Genomic DNA, 15238 nt, shown 5'->3' with positions numbered 1-15238 from the left:
AAAAGTATTATTCGAGTGTCATGATGACCGAAATGAATTCGACTTAAATGACCAAAGAATACGAACTGTTACAGAAACAAAATAATACCAATTGTTGCAGAAACAGAAATTAGAGGAAAACCGTTTTCCTCAATATTATTCCTGTTGAGGTTTTCTTCTAATCACCATCGATGATCAAGAGTTTTCTGATAGAACAATCAATGCAACAATGGTTAGATAATGTACCTACACACCTATACTTACCCTTTATCTAGATCTATTTAATATTATTGAAAAAAAAAATAGAGGATAACTACTTCAAATTACTGAAAATAAGAGAAATATAATGACTGTCAAGAGAAATTCGTATAAAAGTGAACCGACAAAAAGAAGAAATAGTATGATCATGTTGTCAATCATGCTGTGGACGTGATGCCAAAACCAACTGCAGATATACAAATGGAAGAATTGAATGAAGAAACTAAAGAAATCATTATGAGAAAATAAAGTATAAACCCAAGTGGCATACCTAACAAAACAACTTTGAAGATGTGAAATTGAAGATACTATAAGAGAAATAGAGACCAAATTGACGGTTCTAAGTCTGACAATAATTCGCCACTGGTGACCTGAAGTATCTTCTGAACAAAGTTACCATTTTCTTTTATTGTAATTTATATGCACCGAACAGTTATGAACAGCAAATAATGAATTTGAAAATTGAAGGGAAGATTGCTTTATAACGTAATTTTCTACAATGGTCTCTATTTTACACAAAGAATAGCCATACCGTACCAAGATGGTCGTAGGCAGTGAAACTCGCCATTGCGAATGGGTGCTGCATTGAACTTAACGGGTTCTAGAACTTCATGCTAGATATTACAGATAGGATCAAAAGATTCAATAGAACTATCGGAATACATTAAAAGTTGATCATATTCCACAAGATAAAACAATGAAACACAAATGGTTGTATCGGGATCTAAGAGTAATGTTCATATCCATGCTATGAAGTCCAAAGTCCATTCTCCAATTACAATAGATCTGATTGATAGCAAAAGTGTGTCTTGCTCCTTAACGGTAGATTCTCAAGTTCAAAATAATGCCAATATCAATTATTGGCACCTACCACACATTTTGGTAGTCCACGGGTCTATTTCATGTTCATTAGAAGCATCTGATATTTCAACAATGCCATTTATTTACTGGCATTGTTGAAATATCAGATGCTTCATGAGCTTATTTAGCTCATGAATCTTATAATTCCGTTATCCAAGATAGGAGGTAGGCAGGTAGGTATGTACCTCCATTATCATTTAAACTAAGTAATGTACCCTAGTGAACAGAGAACAAAGTGAAAAGAACCCTATGTAACAAGGATGCCCTAATAGCTTTCCTACATGCATGTCAGAAGACTCATGAGTGGAAGTTTACACTAAATTGCAATTGCAGCAATTACGTTCATTAGATCACAATTGGCAACTGCAGTATTACTTGGGTGGCATGTGAATCAGAAGTTTCAGCACATGTCCTGATTCAATAATGGATTTAATTGATTCGGAATTCGGATCCATTTATTGTTCACTAAGGCACTTCCTGTGGATTAGTCATTTGCTCATTGGCGTAACTGCGTAAGTGGTTCACAAGAACTGCTTGACAAGACGGTCATTACTTCTTGTACCGGTCATTACAGCATCACAGGTAATAGTGTGACAGTTAAACCTGTAGATGTTCTAATACTGTGTATGACACTGTGACATTACTTACTTCCAAGTAGGTGGGTACCTAGTACCTACTAGGATTATTTATCTCTCCAGTTCTTTCAGAACACACAAATATAACACAAGATACACACAAAATTAATAGTTGAGCTCGAAGGGGGATTTTGATAGTATTCGAGTTTGAATTGTCCTGGAATCAATTGGCTAAATCACTAATCTATGATCCATCGACCTGGGTCAAGAAGGCTTGAATTATTGGAACGGAAAGTGTCATATCCATGCTATGAAGTCCAAAGTCCATTCTCCAATTACAATAGATCTGATTGATAGCAAAAGTGTGTCTTGCTCCTTAACGGTATATTCTCAAGTTCAAGATAATGCCAATATCAATTATTGGCACCTACCACACATTTTGGTACTCCACGGGTCTATTTCATGTTCATTAGAAGCATCTGATATTTCAATAATGCCATTTATTTACTGGCATTGTTGAAATATCAGATGCTTCATGAGCTTATTTAGCTCATGAATCTTATAATTCCGTTATCCAAGATAGGAGGTAGGTATATACCTCCATTATCATTTAAACTAAGTAGGTAATGTACCCTAGTGAACAGAGAACAAAGTGAAAGGAGTCCCTAACAAGGATGTCCTAATAGCTTTCCTACATGCATGTCAGAAGACTCATAAGTGGGAGTTTACGCTAGTTGCAATTGCAGCAATTATGTCCATTAGATCACAATTGGCCACTGCAGTATTACTTGGGTGGCATATGAATCAGAAGTTCAGCACATGTCCTGATTCAATAATGGATTTAATTGATTCGGAATTCGGATCCATTTATTGTTCATTAAGGCACTTCCTGTTGATTAGTCATTTGTTTGGTCATTGGCATAACTGCGTAAGTGGTTCACAAGAACTGCTTGACAAGACGGTCATTACTTCTTGTACCGGTCATTACAGCATCACAGGTAATAGTGTGACAGTTAAACCTGTAGATGTTCTAATACTGTGTGTGACACTGTGATATTACTTACTTCCAAGTAGGTGGGTACCTAGTACCTACTAGGATTATTTTTATCTCTCCAGTTCTTTCAGAACACACAAATATAACACAAGATACACACAAAATTAATAGTTGAGCTCGAAGGGGGATTTTGATAGTATTCGAGTTTGAATTGTCCTGAAATCAATTGGCTAAATCACTAATCTATGATCCATCAACCTGGGTCAAGAAGGCTTGAATTGTTGGAACGGAAAGCAAACCCCAATTATTCCTGAAATGATACATGTATTATTGAATTAAATGATCATGAAGGAGGTAATCATCAAAAGAGTTGATCAGGCTGATCTTTGATCTCCCAGAAGATGCTCCCCATCCTACCTCCCACTCAGTTCGGCTGGTTAATAGAACACTACTCATATTACACAAATGAGGGAGTCTGTTGTTGTTGTTGTTGTTGTTGTTGTTGGTGTTGTTGTTGTTGTTGTTGTTGTTGTTGTTGTTGTTGTTGTTGTTGTTGTTGTTGTTGTTGTATTATTATTATTTTTTTACCAACCTTTTTTGTTGTTTACTAAAGTACATACCTACAGAAGTTAGGGAATACCTTATTATACCTCATCTTCTAACAACTCTTCTCTAACGGTTTTTCCTACCGATACAGAATAACACTTTGCAAAGTTATAGCAACATTAAATCGAAATGTCTTATAGCTGATAGCTCTTGTGTGTGATACCTATTATGGATTAGAGGTAGATACCTATTTCGACAAATTTTCTCCATGTCAAACTTCTACAGTCATGACATGTATGTAGGTTACATTGGGGTTTTTACATTTTAGTGATTTTAGAGTTCACAAAAAATATCCAAATAAGTGTTAACATAGTTTAGTCCACTAAGTGTATGTAGATTTTGCAAAAGGGGAGAGTGGATTAAGGCCAAATACAACAAGTAATTATACCTAGGTACTTATCACCAACCTACTCAAGAACAGCTATACACCTACACCTACATACCTACGTGAGAACATGACACATACTTCAAGTGTTAGTAATCTATTAGTAATGTTTGGGAATTTTGTCACATGTATGATTCATTTTGTGGAGGTTGAGTTATCACTATCACTAAGTCTTATCAGAATAGTATAGAGCTATATGTAGGCTATGGACTACCTATGTAGGTGTCTAATTTAATATCGTGTGCATTTTTTTATAGGCATCCAATATCAGTGACACCTAGGTATTACCTAACGAGAAAAAATACCTAGTTTTACTATATCGTCCTATAGGCAGATACATAGGTAGGTACATATGTAGCCAGGTACATAAGTAGTATTTCTACAAACAGCTCGTATCATGTGGGTATCTGGGACGGAAAAGTTAGGTAATCTAATTAAAATACTGAACAAAAGTTAGAAAGAAGTGACAAAATCAAAGATAACACAGGAGGAAAGGCAATTGTCATCAAATGTTCACATTATTGGTCGTCAAAACAAAGCAGAGAAACCTTGTGTCTTCGAGTATTGTCAACCAGTCAACCATGTTTGTGTTAGTGTTATCAAGTTGTCAAATTCATCAACATGATAAGGATGTTTGGAGACAATCTATTTAATGACATCGAGAAGGAATATCACATATCCATAGAAGTGGTAGGAACAAACCAAACAAGCACACCTTGAAATAATCTAGGAACGTCAACCAGTCAACCATGTTTGTGTTAGTGTTATCAAGTTGTCAAATTCATCAACATGATAAGGATGTTTGGAGACAATCTATTTAATAACATCGAGAAGGAATATCACATATCCATAGAAGTGGTAGGAACAAACCAAACAAGCACACCTTGAAATAATAACATTGTAAAGTAGGTAAATTGTGGTGATTACGAGTTGGCCTATTGTTGGTTTACTTGCAAATCATCCTCTGGAGAGATAGATAATAACTAATTTCTGCGTACATTTCTGTGCCTACATACAGTTCCGCGATTGTAAAACATTATTGAAGAGCTAAAAACGGTTGTGAACAGTTATATACTATAGATTTTCGTCTACATAGAGTGGGTGTAAGCTCATCAGCATTCATTTATACAAAACACTTTCTGTATCTCATGAGAGTGTTTCAATTGAAATAGGACACTTTTACCAAGAGTATAATAGACTTCACCCACATAACGAATACCCTACTGAGTGTAAGTGTTGGCTTCCTTGTTGAAGATTTCAAAACAGAGTAAGAATATCCAAGAATGACATCAACAACTTTACAAATAACAATAATAACCACAATTACAATGACCACAGAATTGAGAACTTAAAGATAATCCCAAGATAAGACTATGTAACAAAAGGTAACACCGCCAGGGTCACAATCAATATTTCAACTCCATTCAACTTTTGGATTAAGCAATTTGATTAGTTGGAAGGATAGATATCAACAAATCAGTTACTCCATCCAAAGTTTTTTTTTATTGACGAGGGAGGTCTTATCGTGCCGAAATCGAAGAGAGAAGGAAAACAGGATAGGAGAAAGGCAGTCGTTTCGAGAACGAACCTTATCTGTTCAGGACACTCTAAGAGGCTAGTATATAAAGTTTCCCCGGGTGAGAATCGAACCCGCAACATAGTGCTTACAAGGCAGTCGCTCTACCTTCCAAGCTAACTAGGCTGGCTAACCCACTGGACCTAAAATACCATACCTATTACCTAATGCCCTCTCTCTGTATTGGATCTTTATAGATATCAAGAAATCGAGGAGGCTGGTGATGAAATTCACGATCTACTGTGGCAGAATTACAAGCTGTATTTCCACATAGACATTTTGATTTTACATTGATTTCAGGATGATATACTAGAGAAATGCAAGGTGATTAATGAAATGATTCAACTCATTCTCTGCAGCGTACAAGGCGTATGTTCTAAAGTAAGTTAATATTTCAGAACTATTCAATTTGTTGTTGTTGTTGTTGTAATTCCGGACTGTTCAATTTAGGTCAGGCTGTTCAACCTTGGCTTGGATTGACTTTCATCGATATCCTCTTATGTTAGTACATATTTAATTTACGGTGAAATACACCTTTAATGTCCGATCTTATCACTGAGAGTTAACACAGTGTCAAGAGTTTTCTTTGACGTCAACGAATTGATTTCCCGGGCCATTGCTAATAGCATTCCCTACTGTATTCTTGTAAATTGTGTACAATGTTTAATGTTTTAAATAAAAACTGAATTGAATTGAATACAATACCTCCTCGATGTTATTTCAACACAATTGGTTTCTTTGACATTCTCTATTACCTTCATTATTTCAGGTGGTGGACTACACGGCAGAGTTTGAGCAGTACTCCTACCTGTGGTTAGATGACATGCAGGAGGTCCTGGATCAGTTCCTCACCTATGGCAGAACTTTGAACTCGGATGAGTTGGACACCATGGGGAAGGTGGGGGAGGACGGATTGCCCCTGCTCAAAGAGACGCCCCCCAACAATGACGCTTTCAGACAGAAGGTAACCTTTTTTTTCTTTTGGACAGGGGGAAATCTTCAAAAGACGCCCATTGCAAAACCTTTGCAATGGGGAGTGTGGGATTGATGTCCGGATACCGGGACATCCAGACCCACTAAAACCCAACCTCTCCCTCTTCCCAGAAGGTAACTTGAAGATTTTTTTTTTTTCTTTTTTAAGAGATAGAAGGAACGTCAACAAGAAAATAAAGGCGTGTCCGAACATAGTCGACCGGCCGTCGATCGAAGAGGTAAAACTATGTTGTCGAGGCAGTGTGGACGGTTCAGTCGACATCGATCAACGGCCGGTCGACTATGTGTGGACATACCTTAGGAGAGAATCGGGACAGGATATGAGAAAGTCAAGCTTTGCAGTAACGAACCTTATCTGTTTGGAAATTTTGGGATAAAGTTCACCCCGAACGGGAGTCGAAGCCACGACCTAGCGATTACAACAGTGACTATTTAGGTCAGTGATTCGACTGTTGTTTCTTTTCCTTCCCTTCTTTTTTCTAACATTGACTGTATATTTCTTTTTTTATTTATTTTTTTTTTTTTTTCCTCCCTCTTCTTTTTCCTATCAGATTGATCAATACGAAGCTCTATACAAAACAGTGAATGAAATAGAAGAGAGTAAGGTGTTTGATGAATGGCTGCTAGTAGATTTGAAACCGTTCAAATATTCCCTACTCAACGTTGTGTGTAAGTGGAGCATGCTGTTCAAGAAACACCTCATGGATTCCGTCATTAACAGGTAAACAGATTAGTTTTCATTGAAGATTTTCAGTTCGAATCCCACCAGGGACATTTAAAAGAAATTACCTATGGACTATGTAGAAAGGTTGTCTTCTATCACGGGAAACATATTTCTTCTGTTTTATAAAAAATGACAAAAGTTACCGTGGTCACTAACACAGGTAGAATATTTCATTATACACACCGGAGAACCTTCATTTTTGGATATGTTATAAAATCCATTAAACTAGTAAAAAAGTCACTTAAATGACAATATGTATCGTACTGTTTAACCATTATATTGATTTGATGAACCTTTCTCCGTTAGTTACATATATGTCTATGTTTAGATTGGAAAAGCAGTCAGTGTACGGAGGAATTAACAAGGTTTTATGTAACTCACACAAGTTCACTCGTACTCTTTCAGCCTCAACGAGTTGAAAGACTTCATCGAGGAGGCGGACAAAGGTCTGGCCACGCCCCTACACAAGGGTGACTACGAGGCCCTGGTTAAGATCATCACCTACCTCAAGAAGGTCCGGGATCGAACCCCGACCACGGACAATATGTTTGAACCCCTGGCTGCGATTATCCAGCTGCTGAAACTATATGATATAGAATTCCCGGAGGAGACCTATCTGATGTTGCAGGAGCTACCGGACCGCTGGGCGAACACGAAGAAAATAGCGACCTCGGTGAAAACAGCGGCTCAGCCTCTTATAGCGGCCGAGGCTAGCAAGATAAGGAAACGAGTTGTGCTGTTTGATATAAGACAGAGCACTTACAGGTGAGATGAGCTTCAATTTATTGACGAGTACACTACAGAAAACTAGGTACATACCTATATTAGGACCAGTCACATTTCATATTCAAGAAGTTCCTCAGACAGACTTTCACAGTGTTGTTTCAGGTACTATGATCATAAAAAAACACGTTGTTTGAATGTAGCGCATTTGCCTTTGTTTCGGCTTCGATTCCTGCCGGGCGAACTTTATTCCACACAAATAACGTTCGCTCTCGGAACGACTAGCTTTCTACCATCTTATCTTCGTTCTCTCTTCGTTTTCGGGATTAAGACCTTGCGAGCAAGTGGGAGTGTACAGACCCATACCGAGCGTAGTTACAGTTATAGTTCGGTTCCCTATATCAAACCTCTTAAAAAAAAGAAAAAAAAAAATCTCGTGTTTTACAGAGAGAATTTCAAGCACAAATGTTTCTTCAAGTGGGAGTGTACAGACCCATACCGTGAGATTCGAAGGAAAATCAACAGAATCTGTACAGAACGATCAGTCCAAATGAAAAAGAGCTTTCCAAATTCAAGACATTTGAAAACCTTTCCTTCTTATTATGCCTGAGGTGTGTCACTATTTAAGAACAAACTTCATCCTGTGTTGATGTTGATAATGGTTTTAAAGCTATCTTTATCACATACAACAATCACAAATGGTATTGTGCTTCTTCTGAAATAGTTGGTAACTTCGTCACCATTTCTATGTTGAGGTTTTCACTACTTTTCCTTGTGTCTTATGGTTATGGAAGGAAATTGGTGTTTCCAATTTCTTTCGTCAGAATTTCAAGGCATTTCAAAATCATTTGTTTATTTTCTGTTTAATAACAAGTTCTAAAACAGCTTTTGACTAACTTTCTGTAGATCCTTTGGCCCTTGGTTCACCAAAATATTAGTTAGTATCGAACTTTTGCAGTCTGCAGTAAGAATAGAATCAGATCTTTGTATGAAAGTACTCGGTATGTGATGTCAGAGCGGGTATCCAAAGCCAAAACAAACACGGAGCGTATCAGAGTTCTGGCAGAGACATGGAATGAGAAAGCTCTGTTCCGAAGGAAGGGGAGTGCTACCAAACCTGGCCTCCTTAATTTGGATAACCAGGATGAACTATGTAACAAAAGGTAACACCGCCAGGGTCACAATCAATATTTCAACTCCATTCAACTTTTGGATTAAGCAATTTGATTAGTTGGAAAGATAGATATCAACAAATCAGTTACTCCATCCAAAGTTTTTTTTTTATTGACGAGGGAGGTCTTATCGTGCCGAAATCGAAGAGAGAAGGAAAACAGGATAGGAGAAAGCCAGTCGTTTCGGGAACGAACCTTATCTGTTAAGGACACTCTAGGAGGCTAGTATATAAAGTTTTCCCCGGGTGAGAATCGAACCCGCAACATACTGCTTACAAGGCAGTCGCTCTACCTTCCAAGCTAACTAGGCTGGCTAACCCACTGGACCTAAAATACCATACCTAATGCCCTCTCTCTGTATTGGATCTTTATAGATATCAAGAAATCGAGGAGGCAGGTGATGAGATTCACGATCTACTGTGGCAGAATTACAAGCTGTATTTCCACATAGAAGACTCTGTTCACGAGAATATGGAAGAGGAGCAGACCATGGTGGAAGAAAAAGAGTCGGTAGCTCCCACCGCTGAACAAGAAGGTATGTAGGTTGTACCTACTTTTTTACTTCCTATTAAAACTAAAGTAATTATTTAAATCAAGTCCGCTTTCGCATTTCTTGAAAGCACATTCTTTTACAACCATGCCTATTCGGGAACGGACAAGTTTGATCTAAACATTTCCATTCTGGCCCTCATTCGAACCCAGCACACTACGGTTTCAGACCAGTCAACCACAAACTTGAGCTTTCTATTTAATACCCGCAGGTAACCTACCAGCTGAAAGCCCTGACCAAAATTATTCTATTTCAGTGTATTTTCTTATATTTTTCTTGCGTTTTCTATTCTATAATCTCTTACATAACTCTACAGGTAGAAACACACTACCGTCACGTCACGTGAACTCACATTGTGGCTATCAAATCACCGTCAATATTATGGGAAAACTTCAAACTACATCTTTCCGACTCCTCATGAGTTCACGTGACGTGATAGTAGTGTGTTTATTCCTTACGTCTCTCTTTTAATTGTTCATTCTTTTATGTATTTTCTTCTATTTCTCTTGCGTTTTCTATTCTATGTCTCTTAAATAACTCTTCATCTCTTGATCTATTGTTCACCAGAAGATGACGGTGGTGACAATTTCGACCGAGATGAGAGCGTGGATCTAGACATGGACAAGAAATCAGACGAGGATGATGAGCGTAAGAAACTCCTAAAGCCGCCCTCGGACGAGCCGATCGATATGGACGTCTATGGAGCCGCCTCTGAGATGGGGAGTGAGGCGGCCCCCCTGCCCGATATATTGGAACATACGGAGGTGGCGGATATTGGGGAGAATGAGGATGATGCCTTGTCCGCTGTGCCTGGGATGCCGGATGAGTTTGATCAAGGTAAAGGCCCGTTTCAACTTGTCGTTCCGAAAAAAATCGTGTCGTGTATAAGATTTAAATTACGTTGCCTACTGGCCATTCGGAAAAAAAAATTGGATAAAACTCACGACAAGTGGGAATGGGCCTCAAGATATTAATTTGTTGAAGACCCTTTTTAAACTGCCAGAGTGGACTTTTTTTACCAGCAGTTTCAACAAAGTCTTCACTTATTGGTTATAAGCCAGCCTAGTTAGCTTGACAGGTTAGATTCCCTCTCGGAGGCGAACTTTATCCATAACAGACATTGCTCGTTCTCTGAAAGCTTTCTCCTCTCTTGTCCTCCTTTCTTCGATTTCGGGACGCCAGAAAAAAAAAATTTAAAAAAAAAAAAAAAAAAAAAAAAAAAATGCAGAATCGTCAAGTCAAAACTTGAAGCTCACTTCACGCGTTCAGTTATTTGTGTCATGATTATAATAACCGTTTTATTTACATCCGATGTCATGTCATTATTAGGGTCATAATTTAATTGTCTCGCAATGTCAAATTGATTCCCACGATTTATTATTAGTGTTGTTATTGTCATTGTTATTATTTTGCGATAATTATAATTTTATTAGGAGCACTGCTGAGATGCGATTTAAGAAGAATAATGTGACGAAAAGGAAGACGAGAAGAAGAAGAAGAAGAAGAAGAAGAAGAAAAAGAAAAAGAAGAAGACACTAAATAAAGCCGGATGTGCAATTAACACGGTCTCCTTTTCTTCTTCTCCTCTCTCTTCTTTCTTCTTCTCTTTCGTCTTTTATAAGTCTTCTGATCATAATCATGTCGATTAATTTTATTTTCACAATAATTATGTTTACTTGTTTATCTCCTTATATTCAAGAAACAATGTTTTTTTGCATCCCGTGTAAAAAGTTGCGGCTATTAAGTGTTCTCATGTTGTTTCCTTCTTAGAAATCTCTTACAAAATAAACCGCTTGTTGACGTTCGAGGGAAGTGCGATTTCATTTATTTATTTTTTTGATTTTCATTTTTATATTAATTTAGATAACTGTTATTATTTTTGAAGTCTCTTGAGAAAACTGGAAGTGTGGACACGGTGTTTTTCAGTCCTAATTAACAAGATAATAAGACCAAGTCCACATGTTATCATATTATTACGAAGTCATTTGGGACAGGAAGTTGATTGTATTCAAATAAGACGGAGAACTGCATAAATAATTATGTTTATCGATTTGAAAAATTAAGAAAATAAAAATAAGGATGATGTGTTTAATTTAATTATTTGTTAATAGAGGGACAGTTTAATCAGTTTAATGTGTTGACTTCTCAGTTAAGTGTTTCATACTTAGGTAGTTTGTTAATAAAATTAATCTGCTGATGAGGTGATGAGTCAAAAATATCAAAAAAGAAAGTAAAAAATATTGGCTAAAAACACTCCTAATATTTTCTTTTTTGATATCTGAAAGGTAAACCCATCAGTAAATCCAACTGGATTATGAAATCGGGCTTAATTTAAGGTAGGTATTTGGCTAAAAACAGTGTGAACAGGAAATTAACCCGTATTTGTACTTACGGCTAGTTACCAGTTGATTCAATGGATGACCCAAGGACCCAGAAAGGGTCGATTGGGTCACCACAATTTCCAGTGTGGGATTGAAAACGGGTCTTACCTGAAAGCAGACAGAAAGGACAAGGTTTATGTTAGTCATCTCACTTAAAGAAGGTTCTTGAGGCAACGCCATAAGCTCAAAATTGGATATTGATCTAGTAATCAACAGTATTTTCACTTTATTAATAAACCATTTGTGCATTTCAATGGCAATAATTGGCAAATGTTAAATCACTCTCTAGTACCTAAAATGAAAGACATAGGACTGCTATCAATGACACATATAGAATATAGACCAGGTAATAAATCAATGGGTGTGGTGTCTGGAGTAGTAGCCTACTGCTGGAGTAAAGGGACTTTTCAGTCCTATGCGAGCAGTATAAATAAGCACTATTATTATTATTATTATTATTTCATCAGGACAAGACCCTTTTCAAACGTCCTCAAGATAAATATACAACAATCTCTATTTCCTCAACAATGGTTACTTCCAAGACGGATACATCTAGGCTTCTGTCTGCAGATATTCCACCTTCAGAGCCAAACACCTATGTATGATACAAATAGGTACAAACACCCCACGTCTTTCCTTAGAAGTTAATCACCCCGGATAAGTGGACTATACGGTTTCTATGCGACCATGACAGTAGCATCTCAAATATAAACATAAAACAAACAGTAAGTATTGTTTACAAACAATGATACAATGCTCCCATCCAAACCTATAAACACGGAAGTCTCCGTGTTGTATTGCAGAGATTTGCTAGTGTTGCATGGACCACAATAATAGTAGTAGCCTACTGCTGGAGTAAAGGGACTTTTCAGTCCTATGCGAGCAGTATAAATAAGTACTATTATTATTATACTATTATTATTATTTCCAGTCTGGTCTACATTACGGATGAAATGTGTCACACAGATTTCTCAAACAAGGCACCCCTATTCCGCGTCTCATTCTCTCTGGAAGAACCGGACCTGGTGTTTACTCCCACTCTCAACTTCAATGACGAAGCCGAAGAAGAAAGCCTATGCTCCCAGTTGAAGGAAATCATTGAGGACATAACAGATATGGGAGTGAAAATCAAACGCGTTGCTAAGCGGACTGAAAATACTTACAAGGTAAGTTATGCATAGAGATCCCAATAGTAATAGAGAGGGAACTGTAACAACTATACTATACTATTTTACTTAGGTTATTAAATTTATGAAAATGGATACTTCATAAATAACCTAAGTAAAATAGTATTTACAAAGGATGTCAAAATTAAATAAAGTCATTAATAGCAACTATACTATATTATTAAACCCATAAAATACACAAAACCTTCTTTATACTGTCATCCAAACAGGATAAACAAGGTATTCATTCCATTTCTGTCTCTAAATCGAAGAGAGGAGGACTGGACAAGAGAAAGCCAGCCGTTCCGAGAACGAACCTTATCTGTTTAGGTTAAATTTTGCCCGGGGCGGAATAGAATCAAGCGCTTACTAAGCAGGCGCACTTCTACACTAACTAGGGCATCTACCTCTCCTTGACCATTTTGATAGATGGAGAAGGTGTTGAAAGATTTCGACAAGGTAATATTTTGTGTCTTAGCAGTAGGAGATGATTGATGTATAACGCTAGAAGAATGTTAACGAAGCAAAGGTCAAAACGCATACACAGTTTCGTACTGAAACAGGCACTCAAAAATTCTTAGTCTTATTGGTGACCCCAACGGTCCAGCTTTCCAATCAATAATTTGAGGGACGTGTTCAATTGTAGCCGGTTGGGTGATAATAATAATGCAGGTGGTGACTGGCTTTCTTGGAACTGTTGATGGATGAGATGATAAATATCATTAGGAGTAGGTGTTAGGAGACAAACGATTTCTACTGTTGTAACTTTCCAACATGTATTTCAAGTCTAATTCCCTAGAACGCAAAGTCTCTAACTCTAATTCGTAATTCTATTGGTAGTGAGTTCTATTCTAACTTGTATTTTATCTACTCTAGGTTTGGTCTACTCTGGAGTTCGAATATGACATTCACGCTAGAACCAAGACTCCGTTGTTACGTTGTAGTGAGGAACTCATTGAGATGCTAGAAGAAAATCAAGTGAGTTTTCCCTCTCTTTTCCCCTCCTTCTGTCTCTCTCTCTCCTCTTTTTCTCCTCCTTCCATCTCTCTTCTCTCCCTCCCTCTCTCCTCTCCCTCCCTTTTTCCTCTCTCTCTCTCCTTCTCACTCTCTCCCTACAGACCCCATGGCCTACTACTGACCGAGTGGGTATCATACTAGGCGTGCACACCGGAGGTTCCCGGCTCGATTCCCGGTTAATCAAAGTTTTTTTTTTGTATTCTGTGCTTGGATTTCCATAAAAATTGTTTTAGCGGATTTAATGTCATAAAAAATGTGGAAAGGCTTACCTTTACCCCAAATAGTGATGATTTAATACTACCTTACCTTTACCCCAAATAGTGATGATTTAATAACCACATTTCATTTCTTTATCACCAGGTTCAACTGCAGAACATGGCAAGTTCCAAGTTCGTCGGTTATTTCCAGAAGGAAGTGAACGAGTGGCAGATCAAGCTGTCCAATGCAGATGCTGTCATCAGCATTTGGATCGAAGTGCAGAGAACTTGGCAGCATTTAGAAAGCATCTTCATTGGTTCGGATGATATACGACAGCAGCTGCCTGAGGATTCTAGGCGGTTTGATGCCACTGACAAGGCTTTTAGGGTAAGATAGGATTTTATTATAAACCTGCTTCGGTAACCCAGACTAGTTCGCTTGGAGGGTAAGTTCCTCGTACACAAAAAGTCCGCTCTAAGGCGTAGGTGGTGTAGGGGCAAACAGCCCCAAAAGTTGGGTTAAGCTTATACGAATCCAGCTTGGAGGGTAGCGCGCCTGCCTTGTAAGTGTTAAATCGCGGGTCCGATTTTCAGCCGGGGCGAACTTTATCCTAAACAGATATGGTTCGTTCTCGGTACGTTTGGCTTTCTAATATCCTGTTCTCCTTCTCTCTTCGATTTTTTCGGGACGTCCGTTGTTATCTTCCCTCCATCCAACTTTCTTTCTTCTTTCTCAAACATGATATTTAGAACGTTCATAACTTCCTCAGGCACTCGCTCAAGACATGCACAAAACTCCCAACGTAGTAATCGGCACCAACAAGCCTGGACTATACGAGAAGTTAGAGACCATACAGAAAGACCTAACCAAGTGCGAGAAAGCTTTGGCCCAATATTTGGAAACCAAGAAGCTGACTTATCCGAGATTTTACTTCGTGTCTTCCTCGGATCTACTGGATATTCTGGCGAATGGAAACAATCCAGAGGCGGTGTGCAAGTAAGTAAAAATCCAAGTAGGAAAAAGGGTCCCTTTTAAACAGGTTAGTCCAGTGGTAACGCGCTTGCTTGCCATGCAGAAGGT

The 15238-nt window shown here is 38.0% G+C and overlaps 1 protein-coding gene across 1 annotated transcript in view; it reads left to right on the top strand.

Moving 5' to 3' along the window:
- The window catches only part of LOC103522333 (dynein beta chain, ciliary-like), a 73747-nt gene that overhangs the window by 17520 nt on the left and 40989 nt on the right, over window positions 1-15238 (top strand). The window contains exons 26-38 of the mRNA XM_026829949.1: window positions 5535-5615; window positions 6004-6198; window positions 6779-6948; window positions 7357-7716; window positions 8122-8174; window positions 8633-8837; window positions 9221-9381; window positions 9964-10233; window positions 12744-12943; window positions 13373-13402; window positions 13820-13921; window positions 14321-14545; window positions 14928-15154. Of these exons, the coding sequence (XP_026685750.1) occupies window positions 5535-5615; window positions 6004-6198; window positions 6779-6948; window positions 7357-7716; window positions 8122-8174; window positions 8633-8837; window positions 9221-9381; window positions 9964-10233; window positions 12744-12943; window positions 13373-13402; window positions 13820-13921; window positions 14321-14545; window positions 14928-15154 (2279 nt within the window). The remainder of the gene's footprint in view (window positions 1-5534; window positions 5616-6003; window positions 6199-6778; window positions 6949-7356; window positions 7717-8121; window positions 8175-8632; window positions 8838-9220; window positions 9382-9963; window positions 10234-12743; window positions 12944-13372; window positions 13403-13819; window positions 13922-14320; window positions 14546-14927; window positions 15155-15238) is intronic.

The sequence above is a fragment of the Diaphorina citri genome, unplaced genomic scaffold, assembly GCF_000475195.1.
Source record: "Diaphorina citri unplaced genomic scaffold, Diaci psyllid genome assembly version 1.1 scaffold4, whole genome shotgun sequence".
Taxonomy (NCBI): Eukaryota; Metazoa; Arthropoda; class Insecta; order Hemiptera; family Psyllidae; genus Diaphorina; species Diaphorina citri.
The sequence above is the reverse complement of the archived record's forward strand: the minus strand, read 5'-3'. Positions and strand labels throughout refer to the sequence as shown.